The following is a 21287-nucleotide window of genomic DNA, read 5'->3' on the forward strand; positions in this document are numbered from 1 at the left end:
CTTCTTTAACTTCAAAGGAAGGAAGGAAGGATATATTTTTTATTTATATTTTATTAATGAAAGAATTGCTTTCATATTTATGTTTGGATAGCCAAGAACCAAATAAATTTTTTTTACAGGTTTTTCGGTTAAATATTAGTTATTCTTACCATTTGTAAAACCTTTGGTTCAAGGATATTTGCCTGTTAGTTGCAGTCTTGAAACATACTTACAGGGTAGCCATATCACTTACTAGTTATGTCACTCGGCATTGGTTAGGCAAAATTAAAGTTTAAGAGGAACCATTAAAAATTGAATATTGGATTTGTAATATTTTCTATACTTATAATTGTGAGAGAAAAGCAATGGCTTTCAACATTATAATAAAGCTTCTTTTCTTTAATTATAAAATATTTCAAACAAAGAAAAAAGACAGAATATAACAAACATCTGTGTATCAACTACTCAGGTGCCATATTTGTCTCAGATTTTAAAAAATATTTAAAAAAAAATCAGTCATTACAGACACAGTTGAAACTCTCTGTGTACATCTCTTCAATCTCATTCTTCACTATATGTACTCGGAGATAATAACCACTACACTGAATCTGGTGTTCATTATTCCTATGCACATTTGAAACTTTTAAACCACATATGCATAACTCTATAAATAATGTTTTGTATGTTTTCAATTTTATAATCATGGTATCATAATATACATATCCAACTATAACTTTTTTCCCTCAACTTTGTTTTTGAGACTTATCCACTTTAATACATGATACTAAGGATCATTAATTTTAAATAACGTATGTTACCCCATTATATGGAAATCTCACATTATTTTAGTAAATTCTTTTACTGATAAACATTTGGGTGGTTTTTACAGAGATTTTTTATACATCACACTGTTTGTTGTACTATCTGGGGTGCATATAAATAAAGCTCTGCCTCAGAACACACCACATGGTGTTGTGACTATGAGAAGCAGCTCAATCAGAAATCAAGCTGTCTTTTGTAACTTATAATTGGCCAGAGGGAATCACATGCTGACTATAAATGTCAGACTCTTGAAAAGTAAAGATAGAGTTTGAAGGAATCCACACTATACAGAGGATGAATACTGATTCCTCTTTACTACAAAACATCAAAATACACTACTGTGAACTCTGATGCTCTTCTTCAAATGTCTGAATTTTGGATTTAGCTCTCTGGTGTCAGTGGAGTTCAGTAATTGGTTTCTGAACTGGTAATATGATATTACCCTTGGATGAGCATAAATAGACAAAAGTCCAGGCTTATTTTTCTTCCTCAGGGCTTAGGAAATGTGACAAATTTCAGATGCTAAACCAACATTAGGTTTCATAGCATAAAACCAACTTAGCATAATTGATATGGAGCTCATAATTCAAGCCACTGCTAATTTTCCCCAATTAAAGTGTCCAAAAACATATGAAATATTCAAATCAATCAAACATCTCCTACCTAAACTTTGGTTTTAAGCGTCCCTGAAAGAGAATGCCTATTCTGACTGTCCTGTCAATGGTACTCAGATTCAATTGTTCTGGAGGTTGACTGCCTATCTTTTAGAGTCTTCAAATACCGTTTGTAATCTGGATTAGTCTCATGGCTCCCAAGTCTTCTTCATTCAAGTCGGATGAGATACCAGTCAATCTAAGCTAAGCAATTCTGTGGTAATAACCCCCTAAGTGAAATTACTTACAGTAAAGTTTATTTCTCTTCATGTTATTTGGCAATCACAGTCATCTTCAGCTTTGTTCCATCATTCTGGAAACCAGGTGAAGGAGCATTCCTCTTTGGCACATGCTGTTCTTGTTGCAAAATGAAAAGAGAGACAATAGAACCAAGTGACAACTCTTAAAGTTTCTGCTCAGCAGTGGCGTATATTACTTCCTTTCATATTTCATTGAACAAATCAAGGCATAAGGCCAAACCTGCCATTCGACAAGTCGGGGGAGGTAAAGTGCCATTGGGAGGGACAAAAATATTTGGGAACAGCAATACAATCCACCTCTGAGGTTGTTTTCATTCTCAAGGTATCCTTTTGATTAACTTCTGGACTATTTACAAAATTAGAGTATTTTTAAGTTTTGCTAGTATACAAGTAAGACTTCCTTATCTCTGGGATGGGGTTTAGTCTAATTTAATATTTTCTATGAATCTACAAAAAAATAAGAATTAAAATCACTTTGAGAAATCAGTAAATATCTGGAGGCCCATGCATGTAATTGTGATCTAAGTATACACAATATTAACTTATAAACTGAACAAATTGAAATCTCTACCATATCACTCTGAATGAAGGAACATAACTGATTACCACCCCACTTCCATTCTGGCCATCAGGGGACCATCAAAAAGAATTTCATATAGTATTTTGCTTGTTTATTTATTTGGTGAGGAAGATTCACCCTGAGCTAACATCTATTGCCAATCTTCCTCTTTTTTTTTTTTTTTTTTGCTTGAGGAAGATTAGCCCTGAGCTGACATCTGTACCAATCTTCCTTTACTTTGAACATGGGACACCTCCACAGCATGGCTATGATGAGTGGAGTAGGTTCACGCCTGGAGTGCCAACCCGCCAACCAGGGCTGCTAAATCAGAGCACGTGGAACTTTAACCACTTGGCCACAGGCTAGCCCCTATACTTAGTATTTTAAATGAGACAATTCAAATGGTCTCTTCAGATTTGACAAAAATCTGTCTTGCCATTTTTGTGTGATGTTGCAAGGAACAGAAGTTTAATTTACATAGGTGCAAATGGTAGATTTTTAGATTTGGTTATGTGTGACATGTACATTCAGGCCTTTTCTTTTTTTGGTCTAGCAGATCTTTCTTTTGTATTTTTTAAAAGTTATTTGTAAATAGTATCTTGGGCACTGAGCCTAGCTTTGCTTAATCTGACTGTCTTTGCAGCAGTCTCTTTCTATTTTAAGATACTTTGGAAATTATTGGTTTGTTTTCTAAAAAATGAAGTAAGTAAACGATCTCATTTTGGGGAGCTGGCTTCTTTTTAAGTGATATTTATGATTAGATGGTTTAAAACAATTCCCAGTTTGACTTTTCAATAATAGAAGTGACAACTAATCACACTGCACAACAAAATTATAACTATAATTATTATTATATATTATGTATTATATACATATTATATATTATATTATATATTATATATTATAACTATAATTATTATTATATCTAACAATTATGGAGTGCTACTGGCATTGTTCTGAGTACTTTACACATATTGATTCATTTAATCCTCGTAACAACCCTATGAGATAAGATACCAGTATTATCCCCATTTTATAGATGAGGGATTTATAATACCCTAATATAGATCTAAATTCAGCTTTGGAAAAATAAGTCATGTTTGGCAGGGTTGGTCAGCGAGGCTAGGAAGTTGGCCAGTTAAAGCAGGAAACCAACAGAAGAAAGGGAAGTGGTAGCAGAAGCTTGTTTAGAAGTTTCCTGAACCTTATTCTCTAAGTAGAAGAATTTCAAACATAAAAACCTTAGGCATTTCTTTTAAGCTGTTGGTCAAAGGAGAATTATTTTCTATTTAGCTCTAGATCAATAAATAATAACATTTTAGTATTTGTGGAGGGCAAGATCAGGAAATTATATATAATCTTGAAATATTAGCCTTTTCTAATCTTCAAAAGAACACAGAAACTCAGGAATTGTTCTAGTTAGAATAGATACAAAGTGCAGAAATTCCAGTTTTCTCTTTCCATGTTTGATTATCTTCTCAACGGCTATGGGAACACAATCTGTTGCGGGATAGCTGCACTTAACTGGTAGCAAAGAGGAAGTCTAAGAGGAGCTCTGACAACCTAGCCACATGTTAATCTGGAGAGAAATTTCCTATTTTTAGATGTTTTGGTGGACTATCGTATGTGCATAAAATGTTTTTATAGAGATAGACTGTTTTATATGATGATATGATTTAATAGATAAATAATTAACCTAATGGAAATAGTAATTAACTCCAATTCACAGTACTAAAGTTGTATTTGACTAAAAAAACCCATTAAAGACTTAAAAAATGATATAAGATGAAGAATCAAGTGAAAGTATTAGTGAGTCACATTTTTAATCTATTTATAGTAGTTTCAATTTTCTGTTTGTAACATCTTCATTGGTCTTCTCAAAGAAGGGGTTAAATTTCAGTGGACTCTAAGTTCTTCTAAATATTAGGAGTAACATATGTCTACTCTTACCAGCTCATCCCTGAAAATAGAAACTCTAGAAAATAATCTATTGCTAAATTTACTTTCTATATTTGTTAAGTATACTATAAGGTATTTAATCCTTTAAATATTGGAAAGAATTTTCATAGGAAAATTAGAGAATCTAAAAGAAAAACCAGGAGGAAAATAATAACTGAATTTGTCAATAGCTTGGATGTAGTAGAGAGAAAGGAGGCAGGCAGTCAAAATTGATAACTAGTTATATGCATAGTTATATCTATCTAAGAGATTGGACAATATACAGGCCTATGTCATTGATAAGTCAGATTAGAAAGGTTAGGAAGATGTAGTATTTGTTACCTTTCCTCCAAAACTTGATATTCCTTTTCCTGAATATATTATTACTTTGACTCATCAAATTTTAGTGAAAAGTAATATTAAGTAGTAATAAAATCCCTCTAAATAATTTGCAATCATATTAACTTTTTTTAAGGTGATTAAATGCGTTACACATGATAGCTTTTTCCATGTTCTTCCAGTTAAGGAGCAGACAGAAAAAACTTAAACATGGCAAGACCGTGATATGCCAAAGGTCACATAACCTGTGAGTACAGCCTATTATTAATCTAGTATAATATTTTAAGATTCATTAGATTACTAAATCTGGTGATCAATTAATGATGCACCTGACACACACCCTTCCTGTTTCATAAAAATCATCCCATTAACCTTTGTGGATCTATGCGTTTAAACCTAAGTGTTTCAGGACATCGTCTGAAAACATTTCTGGCGTGGAGTGGAGTGTATCTGTAGGCTCAGAGAAAAATTCAGTTTTCAGATCCTTGGCTCTTTTACTACAAGTCCAAAAGGACAAATGGATAAAGTAATACAGTAGTCGGAAACGACTTAGAGAACCAGTATTAGGATGTTTCTATTTTAAAACGATGAAGCAGCTTTTAAAACAGACAAGTATCTACAATTTTGCTTTCAGCAAACTAGTGTTCAAGGAATCATTGCTGTTCAAAAATAGTTTTGAGACGCTGATGTAAATTTTAAAAAAATATTTTTTAAAAAGGAAAGCAGTCGTATTCTGGCATTTCCCTCTGTCTTTGCCCTCCTCTAGAACTCCAACCCTTCACATGGCTAAGTCGCATAGCTGAAAGGATTTTGCTCATTTTTTCCAAAACACTTCACATCTGGGTAGTCGCCAACCATGGAAAGTTTCAAGCAAATGCAACATTTGGGAGAGGGCCGAGGCTCCTCTAGGGCAGCCTTCTCGGGCCCGCGTCCCTCAGTCGCGACGCCACACGCCCTCACCAGGTAGCCGAGGGCCAGCTGCAAACTTGGACCAGCCAAACTCCTACGGCCCGGCCGGACGCCAGCTCCGGCCAACGCCAATGACCGCCGGCCTCTCGGCTGCGGGGGGCTCTTGCTCATCAGTCTCCCCAGCAGTTCGAGGCCCCACAGTCCCGGAGCCCCTGTGCTTCACAAATGACGAGACTCCGAGACCCCAGCTCCCAACTAGGGCAGCATCGGAGCTGGTCACGAAAGAGGAACGGGCTACTCAGGACCCGGCCCAACTCCCCCGTCTCACACGTCAGTGTGACTCTTCTCCCCGCCCACCGCCGGTGCCCCGCCCAACTCTTCGCGCACCAGGCGCCGAGAGAAGTTTGACTGCTCTAGTAACCAATCAGAAGAGAGGTCGAAGAGCTGAGCCAATTAGAGCAGGCGAAGGGGGCAGGACGCCGGCGTCCTCCCGCCCCCGCCAGGGGGAGCGGGGAATGTCTCCGGCCCTCCCCTGCGCTTCAGCCTCAGTGCGGAGCCCTCAGGGGTGAGAAGAAGAGCGGTCGCGGGCAGCTCAGGAGCGGCAGCGGCGGCTGCGGGAGCCGGAACCACACCCACGTCCCTCTCCTTGTCCTCTCTTGCCCTCTCGGCGTCCTGCCGGAGACCGCGTTCCCGGAGGAGAGCGGCCGCCCACGCCCCGAGCATCCTCCCCTGTCCTGCGGGCGCTGACAGACTCGGCGGCATGATGCGGCTGCGAGGCTCGGCGATGCTGCGGGACCTGCTCCTGCGGCCGCCCGCCGCCGCCTGCGCCGCTCTGAGGCGGGCGCAGCCCCTCGGCACCTTGAGCCGGCGCCCCCGCGGCGGGGGACGCGCGGCTGGGAGCTCGGCGGCCGCCGCGCGGCTCTACCCGTGGTGGGGCGGGGGCGGCCGGCCGGCGGGACCCCTAACGCGGGGCCTCTCCAGCTCCCCCTCGGAGATACTGCAGGAGCTGGGCAAGGGGGGCACGACGCCGCCGCCGCAGCAGCAGCCCGGGGCTACCCCGCCCGCGGCCCCGCCGGCGCCTGGCCCCAAGGACGGTCCCGGGGAGCCGGACGCGCTCGGCAACAGCGAGGGCAAGGAACTGGTGGCCTCAGGCGAAAAGTGAGTGTCTCGGCGAGACGAGGAGGCCTAGTCCCGCGTGGGGCCCAGGCTCGGGAGGGGCCTGCGGGGGGGTGGGAGGGGAGCGGAGGTTCGAGAAAGAGAAAGAAAGAGATGCCGGGCGGCCTGCGCCGTCTGCGCCATGTGATTAGGCCCGGCCCCGCCCGCGCCCCTCAGCTCGGCCCACACTTCCCTTCCCCGCTCCCGGCGCGGGTCGCCAGCGGGGAGCCGCGAGGGGCGGCCCGGGCCCCCCGCCCCCGCCGCCGCCCTGGAGCTGCGGCTGCCCGGCCCGCGCCGCCTGCTCCGTGCCCGGTCCTGGCTGCAGCGCCTGGCGCCCGCCCAGCCCTTGGTGGTGATGCCACACGAACGTCTCCAGCGAGTGACATTTGAGAGTCGGGCGTTGAGCAAAGCCTCTGCCTCCCTGACTCGTCGCTTTTCCAGGCTCGAGTGTCCTCTCAGCCTGCCCTCCTTCGATCTCTGCCACCATCATTTTGGAAGCCTGTGTAGCCGAGTATGCTTAGTATTTCTGGAGTGGCCCCTGCAGGCCTGTGTAGAGCCATCTGGGGCACCGGAAATAGTGTTTCTGAAACGAGGTGAGGAAGAAGAGAGTCATGTGGCCGAGAAGATGGGGCACGCAGTACAGACCACCTGTTTGCGCTGGGGACCAGCTTTGGCCTGTCTGATGTCTTCCATGAAATGGGCGCATTTTTGGGGTGGGGGGCGTCAAAATAGCCAAGATGAAATGTGATGGGTAAAACTAACTGAAAAATCCGAGGAAAGTAGCTTTTGTGATTTAAATTGTGGTAGGATATTAACTCATCTATACTGCACAGCAATTTAATCTTAAAATTGGTTTTTCTTACGTAATTTCCCGGATATTTTGTTTTGTGTGGTATAAATGGACACAAACTTTGTTTTCCCAATGTGAGTAAAAGTATACCTGTCTGCCCTCTTTATACCCTTCTGTTTTTCTGACTTTGTGCTGACGTTATGTGACTGTTTTGTCTCCCTTTTACTGATGTTACTACTATCTCCAGCTCCGGAGTACCTTAAGTCAGGCTGAAAGAGTAATTCTTAAACTTTCAGTCTCAGGCCTGCATAATATTTCCTGTAATTGAAGTTGGCACCTTCCTAAAACATTCCAATCTGAAGTTGTTTTCCCAGACTGAAAAACGTTATTTAAAAAAAATCATTTGGTGATGGGCAAAATTTGTAGTATTCTGTGATAATGGTTTTGTGCTGCGAAGTAGCCTTATGACCGTGGGCAGATCATTTAACATCTTTGGTTAGATGATTCATATCCCTTCAAGTTCTAAAAAGCTGGACTTTTGTTAAATTTTTACCTCTCTAATGTTTTTTAGGGACTAGAATATGTGTGCTTAATCTTATCTGATACTCAGTTTTGCCTTGACATCTGGTTTACCAGGCATGTAACTAGTTTAAATACGCTCAGAGTGACAGAATTGCAAAATGCAATTATTAGCATTTAAAAATCCTTCAAGGTCCTAGGATGGGAACTGCTTTCTTTCCATTGAAAATATGTCTTCCATTGTCTCTTCAGTGACCCTAGTGTCCCTCTTCCGCTTTGTCAGATAGGAAATTGAGCTTCTTTTGTGATTTACATGTTTCCCAGAAGCTTTTAGCTTCATTGCCTTCTAAATAAGAAATCATCTCGTAGCAATAATTTTGAAACACTATTTTGGCTAATACTTATTGACAGCCCTCTATAAAAAATGTCCCATCCTGTGCCTGCTAACCTCCAAAGAAAACCAGTCTAGGGAGGGAATCCTTCAAGAATATTTGCTCAGATACTCTGGAAGTTCAAATTGCCAATAAGATAACCTTGTTTACCATAGTTCAAAGGAGTTTATTTTTTTGCCACCAAAATTTGAAGTAATAACTAGATTGGTTCAGGAGCAATCCGAGTATCTGATAATCCTGAGAGTTTTCAGTCAGTGTTATCAGGAGTGAACCCCAACTATCTCCAATTTACATATAAAGTGAGGAACGCTGGCTTCAAGATTGAAACAAAATTTTAATCTGGTTAACGATTCTGTTTCTTGAATGATTTGGTTTTCAAATGTAGCTTTCCTCCTTTGACCCCTTCCATTTTGCCTTTATGTGATAAACGTTTCTCTTATTCTGGGAGGTAAGCCTCTAGTTGATCCTGTTATCCTGTCTAATGCTCAGCTTCCAAAGCATAGGTCATCCCTCAGTCAGCAAGCCACCTGGAATGCCAGCACTCAGGACTCTGGCAGGTCTCATAGAGGGTAATTAAAAGAAATAGCCCCATGAAAATTAAAGGAGCTAACATTTTGTAAAAGGCTTAAGGCAATATTTGGCTTTTGTTAAATACTACATAACTGTGTATTAAATAAGAGTAAAATTGCTTCATTTATTGTAAAACCTGACAAAGACATTAGCCTTTGAATTTTAGGGTCACACATGAGAAATTTCTTTTTGTTTTTCTGTTTCCAGAAAAAAATTTCTCTTGAGAAATTGTTGTATTTCTTATATGAAACTATAATCGTGTGCTGCGATCAGTGATGGACTGCAAATACGACAGTGGTCCCATAGGATTAGTACCATACAGCCTAGGTGTGTAGTAGGCTATACCATCTAGGTTTGTGTAGGTGACGTTCACACAGCGACAAAATAGACTGACGTCAAATTTCTCAGCACATATCCATGTCGTTAAGCGATGCATGACTGTATGTGGGTTGCACTGTTTACCTTTTTGCCCTGCTTGCCAGTAAGCTCAGAGTGAGTGTAATACTGAACCATAGCAATTTTATTAGTTTACATGGCTGGGATACTTTTCCTCCTTTCCTTGGTCTGACTTTATGTTTTATTAACCTTCCCATATTGTATTCTGGAAGGAGTTGGCGTATAAGCAAGTTATCTACCTACTTTTTGTTCCATTTGTTCACCTCTTTGAACCATTGTCATCATAGGCTGTGCCATCTCCTTCAACCAACTTCAATTCTGGTTTAGGTTCCTGGTTAGGTTAAGATTTTACTACTATCTTAAATATTTTATGGAAAAAATGTAATGTCTTTGCTCAGTTTTCCCTCCAGTGCTCTTATTTAATTTTGTTAACGTCATTCCATTATTTTGAAAACCACTTTGCTTGCCTCTCTTCTCTTTAAATGGTTCTCTTTGCTTTCCTGGGGGTTGTGGGGTTTGCTCACTGGGTAAACTCTGAGCCTGAGGTCTCTGCTTCTTTCCCACTTGTCTGCCTTCTCAACAGCATATGCCTTCTCTCAGCTTTGACTCTCATCTTTGTGTAGGTAATATTTCATCTCTTATCCAACCTCCATTTCCACATTGGTCTCCACATATCTGATGACTTAAATTTGAAATCTGTACCTTCATATCCATTCTTTTGTCTCATTTCAATCTATTTTGTGTGCTGTTTTGAGATTAATCATAGAGTTTTAATTTCAAAATATCACTGTCCTTCCAGAAAACCAATACAGACTGGAATGAGCAATGTATCAAAGTCACAAACCATGCTATAGCACTCAAGGTTCTTGAGTAACCTTTATGCCAATGCTTGCCCATTGGCATAAAATGGGTGTTTTTATCACAGTCTTCTCTGTCAAGTGTAGCATGCTTCATTTCTGAAATGAAAAGCCCAGAAGTATATATCCTATCTTAGTGAAGGGTCCCTGGGAGAGTCGGCAGGTGGGGAAGAGAGGGCATTTTTAAGTTATTTTTTGTTTGGGCATTTTATTGTTTAATTAGAAAGGAAAAGAGAGATAATAGAGAAGGACTAGGCTGGGAAAATATCAACACATGTATACTCTTTAGAAAATAGGTAATTCATACAGGGTACGATATTGAAAGTATTCCATTAAAACAACAATGAGATCATTTTTACTCTATCAGATTGGCAGATGTTAAGTCAAATCAAGTGATGCAAAGGGTGTGGAAAATAGGAACTCTTACATTGCTGGTAGAAGTATAAAATTAGTTCATCTATTCTGGAGGGCATTTTCGTAGTATGTTAAAAGCTGCATAGTTATGCAATAATTGTACATTTACTCATCTACACAAAGTCAGGGCATTCTTAAAATACATTTTTACTTAAATAAGCATATTTAAAAATATATTAAAAGTGAAAGTGAAGCAAAAATGACTTCAGTTAGCTTCACATAGTATGCGTTTGTTTGTGTGGTTCATATTTATTCTTAGATGGAAAGTGAGGGGCAAAGAATTACATTGCATGCTCTGAGAATTGAATTTCAAAGTAAGATTAAATAGCTCTGCTTTTCAGCTGGGTCTATAGAAGAGTACTGATAATAGATTTGAGACAGTATTTGGCAGATAAAGATAGTGTATTTTGGAATTGAAAAACAGAACCTTATTGAGATAGGTGACAAATTATATTATGATCCCTTAATAATACATTTGCTTTTAATTTGTAAAAGTGAACAGTTTTACAATTCACTTGAACTAAAATGAAGATTAAAAGTATATTTAATTTTCGAGGAGGGGCTTCTCAATGAACCTCTCAATCATTTTATTTGTGATTTCCTCAATATTAAAAATTTTTTCGGGGCCGGCTTCATGGCCAAGTGGTTAAGTTCGCGCGCTCCGCTGTGGTGGCCCAGGGTTCAGATCCTGGGAGCGGACATGGCACCGCTCGTCAGGCCACGTTGAGGCAGTGTCCCACATCCCACAACTAGAAGGACCTGCAACTAAGATATACAACTATGTACGGGGGCGTTGGGAAAATAAAGCAGAGAAAAAAAAAGAAGAAGATTGGCAACAGTTGTTAGCTCAGGTGCCAATCTTTAAAAAAAATTTTTCTAGGTTACAGTTATCAGTGAGTTTTAGTTTTGTTTTAATGGCAAGTCATAACATACATCATAACATTTTTTGCTGCCTTATGTTTACATTAAACCACACTCGTCTGTTTAGCCATTGATGCATCTGTACATGATCTGTAATTAACGCACTGCATGCTACTAATTAATTTTTAGATGAAATTCATGGAAAGAACATGAATAAGATCCTCAAGCTTAGTCTCCTTGAATTTTAGCTGCTTGTTTTCAGGCTTTACTGTTCTACAAAGAAGACTGCCTACCTCAAAATCAGCTAACTCAGGAAGTGACTACCAAAGAGTATTCAGTCTTTTTTGTGAGACAGTATGTAGGGAAAAGTAATGGTGGTGGGGGGGTTCCATGATTCTAGTCTGAAAAAGATAAATGTCACCTTGAAGAGAAATTTGTTGAAGATATTTGTCAGTTTCTTCAAGTTTAAAACATTGTTTTACATCAGTAAAAAAGCTCTTCTCCTTCCTTGTGATACGGAGGTGAAGAAAAATTATGGCGGTAGAAACTGAAAAGCTAATTGTAGGATTTGCATTCTTTAAGGAGCTCAATCTTTAACTCCTGTGTGAACCAAGGAGTTGCCTGTCTGTGCCTTTTCACCTTTTGAGTCATTTGCTAGTAAGAGGAGTGCTTAAAGCAGAGTGAACAGACGTATTATAAAAATGTCTCCTCATTATTGATATCTCTGAGATAAATAGCTTTCAGGTAGAGACACTTACTATGATTTTATCCTGGATCTACTCAGGTATAAAATTGCTTTCGTTATGAAACAGGGTGCATGTGACTGATTACTGCACTCGCTGATTTTTGTGACCACCTACAATGTAGTAGAAGCAAAATGTTAACGTGTCTTGGCTTCCTTTAAGAAGTATTCTCTTGGTGGTGTGTAATGTTATTGCTTACTGGTTTCTAAAGAAATGTTTATAGTGAGAACACTAATTTTAAAACATAGAATTAGTGATACTGCATAATGAACAAAAATTGATAGCTTTCAGGATTTAGAAATATGTTTTTGGGGCCGGCCCCGTGGCCGAGTGATTAAAGTTCACACTCTGCTTTGGCAGCCCCCAGGGTGTTGTGGCTTCCACTCCTGGGTGTGGATATGGCACCGCTCGTCAAGCCATACTCACGTGGTATCCCACATAGCACATCCAGAAGGACCTATAAGTAGAATATACAGCTATGTGCTGGGGGGCTTTGGGGAGAAGAAGAAGAAGAAGAAGAAGAAAAAAGATTGGCAACAGATACTAGCTCAGGTGCCCATCTTTAAAAAAAATTACTATTAAAAAATTTTTTTGCCTACTAATTTCTGGTGCAGCCTCTAAAGAAGATTTTAAAATTATCATTTGATGCAGATATTTTGAGTGACACAGGCACTTCCTTAGATTCTTGGTGGAAGTTATTGAAAGAGTACAGACTTTCTGAAGAACAGTTTTTAAACTATATGAAGAACTTTAAATATATTCATACTCTTTTAGGGACCTAGGCTAACAAAATAAACTGAGGTGTAGAAAGAAGATGTAGAAAGATTTATTCACTAATATTTTTGGCACAGTATTATACATATTAGAGAAAAGTGGGGAACAACTTGTGTTCACCATTATTGAAATGGTTAAGTAAATTATGCTACATCCAGTTAAGAGTCTTATTCAGTCATTTAAGAAGTATACAGATACTTTTTAGGGATATAAGAAAATAACATGTTAAGCCAAAAGTTGGAATACAAAATTTTCTGTTTGATAAGATCTCAAGTGTTCTTAAGCTTTTAAAAAATGCTTAGGAAAAGTAATAAAGAGAAATAAGGTGAAATGATATTAGCAGTTGTAAGAAGATATTGTTTTTCCTGCCTCCTTATAGTTAGTTTTAATATTTCTCATGATTTCTGTAATCAGAGGAACCACACCTGTTAAATCTTAAACTTGTAAATCTCTACTCTGCTGTCCTAGTGTGCTATCCTAATACCCTGTTTCTGGTACGTATGGCAGTAAGCACCATTACATTGGAACAAGTTGTGAAAAAAGATTATGAATAGATATGTACAGCTCCTGTTTATCAGCATTATCCAGTTGTATTCATTATTATCCTCAAACATAAAAGTTTTTAATTTGTAAACTATTCCTAGTGTAAGTCTCCTTAGAAAATGTTGCATATTTTTCTGCCATATTATAATGAATGCAGCTTAACATTTCTTGTTCAACTTATTTTTCTATAAGGGAACATTACTATACTGTGTGCTAAAATACACTGATGCTCTAAGGCAAGTGTTGGCAAACTTTTTCCCTGAAGAGCCAAATAGTACATATTTTTGGCTTTGTAGGCTATCTGATCTCTGTTAACAAACTATTCAAATCGGCTGTTGTAGCAAAGCAGCCATAGTGCATAAATGAATAGGCATGGTCGTATTGCAATAAAACTTTATTTACAAAAACAGATGTCCTCTGCTGTATTTGCTGTTCGTGGCCCCTACACTAAGCTGTATTTGGTTGTGTAAGATGTTCCCTAAATACCCTGATTGGTTCAGCTTTGAATATGTTTGTTCTTTTGTGAATTTTTCTATCTTGCATCAGTTGCTACATCTTGTTTCTGTCCTTCATGTCTGCACTTTAGCTATTGTCTCTCTCTCTCACTTTCTGTACCCAGTTTCCCTTAGCTTTTGAAAAAGATTGTGGTAAAATACACATACATAAAATTTACTGTTTAAAACATTTTTAAGTGTACAGATCAGTGGCATTAAGTATTCCTCTTAGTTTTTAAAGAACCCAGATAATTAAGCTTTATGTGTAAAATGCGTGTACATGGGTCCTTTATGTATACAGAGTTCCTGAGTGAGTGAAGTTTATGGTCTTTAATATAGGAATTTAGGAAGACGTCTATTTTTAGCAACTCAAAAAGTGAGAATTAGAGTTGGAAGTGGCTTTAAAGATATCTAATTCCACCTCTTTTTACATGTTTTATAAACTGCCCACAGATATTAAATGACCTAACCAGGTTCATACAATATTAGGACTTATTGTTTTTTAATCTAATATTAGCAGATTAATAAAATACTTAATTGAATTGATTACTTTTTTTAGGTTTGGGATTGGAAGAGACCTTAAAAACCCATCTACCCAGCTGATTTTTTTTTTTTCCTCTTCTGTTGTATTCCCTACAGGTTGTTGTTCATCTCTGCTTGACTACTTCCTTGACAAGAGAGTCACTGCCTTAGAAGGCAGCCAGTTCCATTTTCAGAGCTATTTTGTTTTTCCTCATGTGTAGCTGAAGTTTGCTTTTCATTAACTTCTACCTATATATTTTAGTTATTTCAAAGAAGTCATCTCTAGTGGGGTAGATTGTAGTGATAGAATTCACATAATATCTGTACATTGACAACTAGAATAATTTATTAAAGGATACTTGACTGAGGGTATACATTGTTGGAAGGACTAACAGACTTCCCCGTTAGGAACTTGATCTGCCCAGCTCCTTGTCTTCCAGTGGGAGAAAGGCAGACTCCCCCTTTTGGTTAGACTTCTAAAGCTGTACACATGGACAAGTTGCCCTCAGCTGATACAGATAGCCTGGCCACTTCCTCACATAAAGCTGGCTTTTGTGCTTCTTACTTTGGCTTGCTCTTGAATAAATTTCAGTACAGCCCAATCAAAACAGCAGCCCTAATTTGATATAATCTCATCCTCGCTTTGTAGAGGATGCAGTTTTAACAAGGCAGAACAACAATTTACTCATCTAACATAAGTAATTCACCTGTTAGCCTTTTGGCTAGAAAGTCTTCCGTATATAAGGAGTCTCATCTTTCATTCTTCTGAATGAACTCCAGGTATTCCTCCTAAAATGGAGTGTTAGCAACTGAGCACAGTTGGTGTGGCATAGCAGGAAGAATCTGAGACTAGGAATTAAGGACCAGCTTTCTAGGACTAATTCTAGTCTAGCCACTTAAGAGTTGTGTGACATTGGACATGTTGCTTGACTTTGAGACTCTGTCCTTATCTGTAAATTGGGGACAGTTGGCCCACCTTGCTTTACCACATAGAGTTTTAAGATAAAACAACAGCAAAAAGCCACAAAAGACGTAAGATTTTGTTTTTAAATTCCACCAGTAGCCTTGGGGCAAAATGACTTGGAGGATGAGCAGATTTTTTTCACTTTCTTAGGCTTATAATGGTATATGGCCACCCTCAATTCAACTTTCAGCCTCACAGATTTAAGCTACTAATTTGCTTGTGTTGATGGACACTTACTGTCAGACCCCTCTGAATTCAAAATGATAAACTGATTTAAAAACAACTCCAAATATTTTTTAAAGATCATTGTTTTAAAATGAAGACATAAATAAAAACACCAAAGTATTCTTTTGTGTTCTATTAGTGGAGCTCGTTTATTTTTTTAACCTAGTTGAAAAAACAGTTTTTTACTATCTGGTAGATTTAGCATACTAAAACTATGTGTTTGGGTTATGTGGGATTTGACACCCTTCCCCCGCCCCCCAAAAAAATTTAGAAAGGCATTTACCCCAACCTTGAAGCCTTATAGCTTGGAGGGGTCAGGTAATATGAAACATTATTTAACGAAATAAAGCAGTGTAGTTGGTTTCAGTTTTTTTCCCTCTTCTCCTTTTGCTGTTTTTAGTAAAGACTTGCTTTTCATTTTCATCCTTTTGTTTGATAGTAGAGGTTTTTCTTTTATAAAATTTTGGAACTGATGAGGATGTATTTTCAGTATTGCTCCTAATTATAAATTATAAATTTTCTTGATTTCTCCCACCCACCAAGGCAAAATTGAATGTTATTTTATACTTCCTAATACCTTTCTTAGACTTCTGTCATAGTACTTTGGCCACATTACTGTAGTCTTGCCTCTCCTAGGTGGCAACCTTACTTTGTTCATCTTTATATCCCTGATGGTTGGCACATTATACGCTGTATAAGAAAATTACAAAACTTAGTGATGCACTCAGTGTGTGCTAAAAAGAGGATAGAGAACCCCATTGGGGAAAACCCTCTGACACAATTGGAATGATCATTGATACCTTTAAGGTTTAGGAAGAGTAATGTTGTAGACAGAAGGCATATATAGGTAAAAAGTAAAGGTGAGATAGCAGGGCTTATTTATAGGTCGGTGAGTCTAGTCAATTACATTGGTGAATTATAAGTGATAAGTTAGGAATAGATTGTACAAAGTCAAGTTATAGAGAACTGAATACCAGACTGAGGAATTTTAATTGTCTTTTGGTATTGGGAAACTGGTTGATCAGTAAAATAAACAAAGACAGTGCCTCTTTTCATGTTGTAGAAGTTGGCCCTGAATTTAAACTCCATATGTAAATTTTGGGGAATGGTCTCCTCATTTATTGGTTGATTTATATAGATCTCTCTCAACCCTGAAAGTTAGGTGTTTTAACAGCTCATGGGTAGAAACAGGCACCTTAATTCATATATTATATTCTGTGCTCTAGCTGTTTGCTGTTCTTTGTAAACACCCAGTGAATGCTTACCTTCATGGCTTTGGATCATTCTGGTTCCTTTGCTGGAAATCGCTTTCTGTTGCCATGTTTCCAGCTCCTACCCATCTTTCAAGTCCAGCTCAAATTCCATCTCTTCTAGAAAAGCTTAACTTTAGTCCACAGTGAAGTAATTTTTCAGTGATAGGATCCCATAGTTCCTTTCTTGTAATTCCTTGTAATGTACGTCTCCTCTTTCCCTTTTAGACTGTAAGCAATGGCTAACATAATGCTGTACGTATTTTAGATGCCAGTTAAATACATGGGATTTTTTTCCTGTTTTTTTTAAAGAACTCATTTTTATTTTTAGGCAGGTATTTTATGAAGGTAAAGTAGGGAAAGGAATGGGAAAAGAAGGAACAAAATGATGGTGAAAGAATCTTAAAGGCAGAAATTAGAAAGGAAATGAGGTAGAATAAAAGGGAAGGAATAGGGGCTGGCCCTGTGGCCGAGTGGTTGAGTTCGCGCGCTCCGCTGCAGGCGGCCCAGTGTTTCGTTGGTTCGAGTCCTGGGCGCGGACATGGCACTGCTCATCAGACCACGCTGGGGCAGCGTCCCACATGCCACAACTAGAAGAACCCACAACGAAGAATACACAACTATGTACCGGGGGGCTTTGGGGAGAAAAAGGAAAAAAATAAAATCTTTAAAAAAAAAAAAAAAAGGGAAGGAATAATAAGGTGTGAAACAAGGATTTTTCTGTGAATTTCCTAATCTTCCCCTTACGTCCTATTTTAGTTGCTGAGTGTCATAACCATTTTATGTTTTTCCCTAGGGAATGTGGAGGGTTTACTTGGGTTTATCAATAATTGTTGATGTTACAATTTGAAAGCCTGCTATAATAATATTTTTTTTGTCATTAAAACTTAAGTTCTTTTCAAGGATTTCCTAGTTACTGTATAGCTACTGAAAACTGCAGTTATTTCAGCTTTTGAATTTTAATGGTAAAGCACATTATTGTGAAACGTTGCCACAAAGCCATATTAAATTTGTGGAGAGAAGAGGGAGTAATGTCAAGAAATATCTCTGGAGTACTACCTATTTGAAAATTTGGGGAGAATCTTTATATTTGTGGGCTCACCAGACTGTTGAAGTGAACTCATTCTCAAATCAGAGTCTGAACTTTTAAATGCTAAGATAGGTAGTACTTTCTTTGTATCAGTTTTGACCGTTTATTGTGTGGGCCTATTTTATAGGGATGACTTAAATCTCTCCTGTGGATAAAAATCAGTTTCTTGTCCAAAAGCAAGTAAATATTTACATTTTTTGCTTGCTGTGGCAATAACATGGTTATTTTAATTTTTTGCACTATGTACCATAAGCTAAAGAAGTGTATATTTTATGTTATTTACATAGCTTTTAGGCAAAGCAAATACCATTTACTAGTGTGATAAATAGAAAGCTTATTCTGCAGTTTTTGAAAATGATAAACTACCACTATCTAAAGTTTATTTGACAAACCATTTTCTGTAAATAATTGGTCTGTTATTTTCCACTGATTTTTTTGACAGCTGGCTCAATTTTTCTTTAAATATTAAGTCATCATTGTTGTTGAACACTGTTCAATGATTTTAGATCAGCGTAAGACCTAGAAAAATTGTACCTTATAAAAGTCATAACTAGCTAGTAAGTTTGAGAGCCAGTATACTGTAGCGGTAAATAGTTTGGACTCTGGAGCCAGAGAAATGGGGGTTCTAAATACATATATGCCCCTGTGCAGTCTTGGAAAGTTTCTTGACCCCTTTGAGCCTCTGTTTCCTCATCTGTGAAATGGGGATAGGGTCATTCATTTTTTTCAAGAAATAATAAATTTATTGAGTTTCTACTGTGCACCAGGAACCATACTATATTTTGGATAATAATAGTACCTCCTATCATAAGATCATTGGAGGGATTAAATTTGAATGCATGTAAAACACTTAGCAGAGTATTTAGGACATAAATGATCAATAAATTTTAGCTCTTATTGTTAAAATATCCCAAATACCTTTTTAAAAGTTCTGTAAGAGCCTAAATTGTGATAATCTTATGTGTTAGTTTTTTAAAAACATTGGCATGAAAGTCATATATTTCAAGGTTGACCCTGAAAACTAAGTTGGTGTAATAGCTTTGAGAACAAGTATAAATGATATTAATACTAACAGTAATGTTTCTTTTAGGAGAAATTTTATATATGTGTTTATAAATGTACATACTATGAACCAACTCTATATTTTGTTGTCTTCTTAAGGTAGAAATATATGGACTACTAACAGTAGGAAAGTAATTATATTAGGAAATAATTGAATACAAGTGGTCTTACTCAAGTATGGAATTATTATGTAATCTTTGGGTAGTCCAGGAAACATTTAGACACCTAGAAAAGTTTTTTTTTCTTTTAGATTGGCACCTGAGCTAACAACTTGCCAATCTTTTTTTTTTTTTTTTTTGCTTTTTCTCCCCAAATCCCCCCAGTAGATAGTTGTATACTTTTAGTTGTGGGTCCTTCTAGTTGTGGCATGTGGGATGCCGCCTCAACATGGCCTGATGAGCGGTGCCATGTCTGTGCCCAGGATCCAAACTGGCAAAACCCTGGGCTGCCGAAGTAGAGTGCCCGAACTTAACCACTCGGCCACAGGGCTGGCCCCAGGAAAAGTTCTTTTTAACAGTATAAAAACACGATTTTAAACAGACCTACACTATGTGACAGTTTATTTTATGGAAGTAATATATACAATTTTCCAATGAAAATTGCCATTATACCTATAAATAGTCTGGAATTGACTGTATTAAGTTCTGAATTTAAGAAAACAAGTATTCCCTCCTTCTTTTTGCTCTCTTTCTAGTTTTCTCTCTTGGTTTATTGAAACACAGGTAATGTTCTTTCCAGAATATTTTATGCATACACACATATATGTTTCCCTCTCCCGTTTTAATAAATAGTGATGGATGAGGAGGCAATTGGTTACCTTAGTTCTGTAATCTTGAGAACATCACTACAATACTTAATGATAGTCATTGATGTTCAAAGTAACAAAATGTGTGTTTTAGTTTCAGAGCCGTAAAAAAGACATTTAGCAGGTTTATTATAGTTTGTTTACTTGCAAGCTTTTCAGTGGCTAGGAAAAAATTTCTTGTTTAAATGTTTGGTTAATTATAGCATCTTATACTAGTTTATTTGTTAATGAAGATTTTAATGTATTTTTTATAGTGAAATTTTTATTCTAACAGTTTTTGTGGTTTGTGGCATCTGATCTATATATGTAAGCCTAGATCACTTTAGAAATAGTAACCACAACTACCATCAATTGAGAACTACTCTCTGCCAGGCAGTGTTAAAGATATTGAATGTATTGAGTCAGTTGATCCTCACAACCCTGTGAGGTAGGCGCTATTATCTAACTTTCTTAGATGAGGAAACTGAATCACAGAAAGGTTAATTAATTTCCCAAGATGACTCAGTAAATATTATAGCCAGGATTCAAGAACTTGTGTGCTAGTCTTTACTGTCTAGTACTTAATTGCTGTCTCCCCCAGATTTTACAATCATGTTAACTATGTGAATAATATATAAATAAAGTCATATTAATAAAACAACAACAAAACAAAGTGTTGGCTCTTGAACATTTGCTGAGGTCTGTAAATAGTATTGAGTGATTGTATTAAGCTGTACAGAAAGTTATCATCATAACAGATGGCTGGGCATTAGTACCACAAGAAATGGTAATGAAGATTTCAAAACCTGAGATTAAACAATATCTGTATTCATTAATGAATCATCTTTTACGTTTTTTTTGAGTGTGGTTTCAGTAATACTGAATTGATTTTGGTAAATCAGCATTTATTGTGACAGTAGTCTTGAGTAGATCAACTCAGCTGTAGTCTGGATCAGTGATTATATACTAATAGATGTAGCTAAAATCCTCTTCACACAAGGATTAATTTATCTTCTTTTTCCTCCTTTAGTAAAATAAAACAGGGTCTGTTACCTAGCTTGGAAGATTTGCTGTTCTATACAATTGCAGAAGGACAAGAGAAAATACCTGTTCATAAATTTATTACAGTAAGTTTTTACATCTTTCTGTTTTAAGTTTTTAAAAATCAGTAATACTGGATCAGTAATATAATAATATTGAAATGTAGTTTTAAAGGTCATTTGACATGTAGATTCTGACTGACACTGTTTCTCTTATTATGTTTTCAAATTTTCGTCATGCTCATTTCAAGGTAATCAGTGAAAGAAAATGAAAGAAACAATGAGAAACTTGTCCAGAAAGTGGGTAATAGTAAAGCTAAAATGCAATATACATATTCAGTTCTTAGGTAGAAGTTTTTATATACAGAAATAAAAACTTGTAG

General features: G+C 37.8%; 1 protein-coding gene and 1 long non-coding RNA gene across 8 annotated transcripts in view; one reads left to right on the plus strand and one right to left on the minus strand.

The window, feature by feature from the left end:
• LOC138918683 (uncharacterized) overlaps nt 1-5838 on the minus strand; it is a 202630-nt gene extending 196792 nt beyond the window's left edge. For all 4 annotated transcript variants that reach the window (XR_011428321.1, XR_011428322.1, XR_011428324.1 and 1 more), the window contains exons 1-2: nt 5511-5838; nt 1703-1806 (exon numbers count right to left, since the gene is read on the minus strand). This is a non-coding gene — a long non-coding RNA (uncharacterized lncRNA). The remainder of the gene's footprint in view (nt 1-1702; nt 1807-5510) is intronic.
• A 137-nt stretch (nt 5839-5975) lies between these two features.
• GLS (glutaminase) overlaps nt 5976-21287 on the plus strand; it is an 80169-nt gene continuing 64857 nt past the window's right edge. For 2 of the 4 annotated variants that reach the window (XM_070241445.1, XM_023622237.2), the window contains exons 1-2: nt 6010-6617; nt 20895-20991. In XM_070241445.1, coding sequence (XP_070097546.1) covers nt 6220-6617; nt 20895-20991 — 495 coding nt within the window. In that variant the 5' untranslated portion in view covers nt 6010-6219. Of the gene's footprint in view, nt 6618-6789; nt 7208-20894; nt 20992-21287 lie in introns of those variants that run through there. The other 2 variants (XM_023622236.2, XM_023622238.2) reach the window with 2 other exon arrangements.

The sequence above is a fragment of the Equus caballus genome, chromosome 18 (genome assembly GCF_041296265.1).
Source record: "Equus caballus isolate H_3958 breed thoroughbred chromosome 18, TB-T2T, whole genome shotgun sequence".
In the NCBI taxonomy this organism is placed as follows: domain Eukaryota; kingdom Metazoa; phylum Chordata; class Mammalia; order Perissodactyla; family Equidae; genus Equus; species Equus caballus.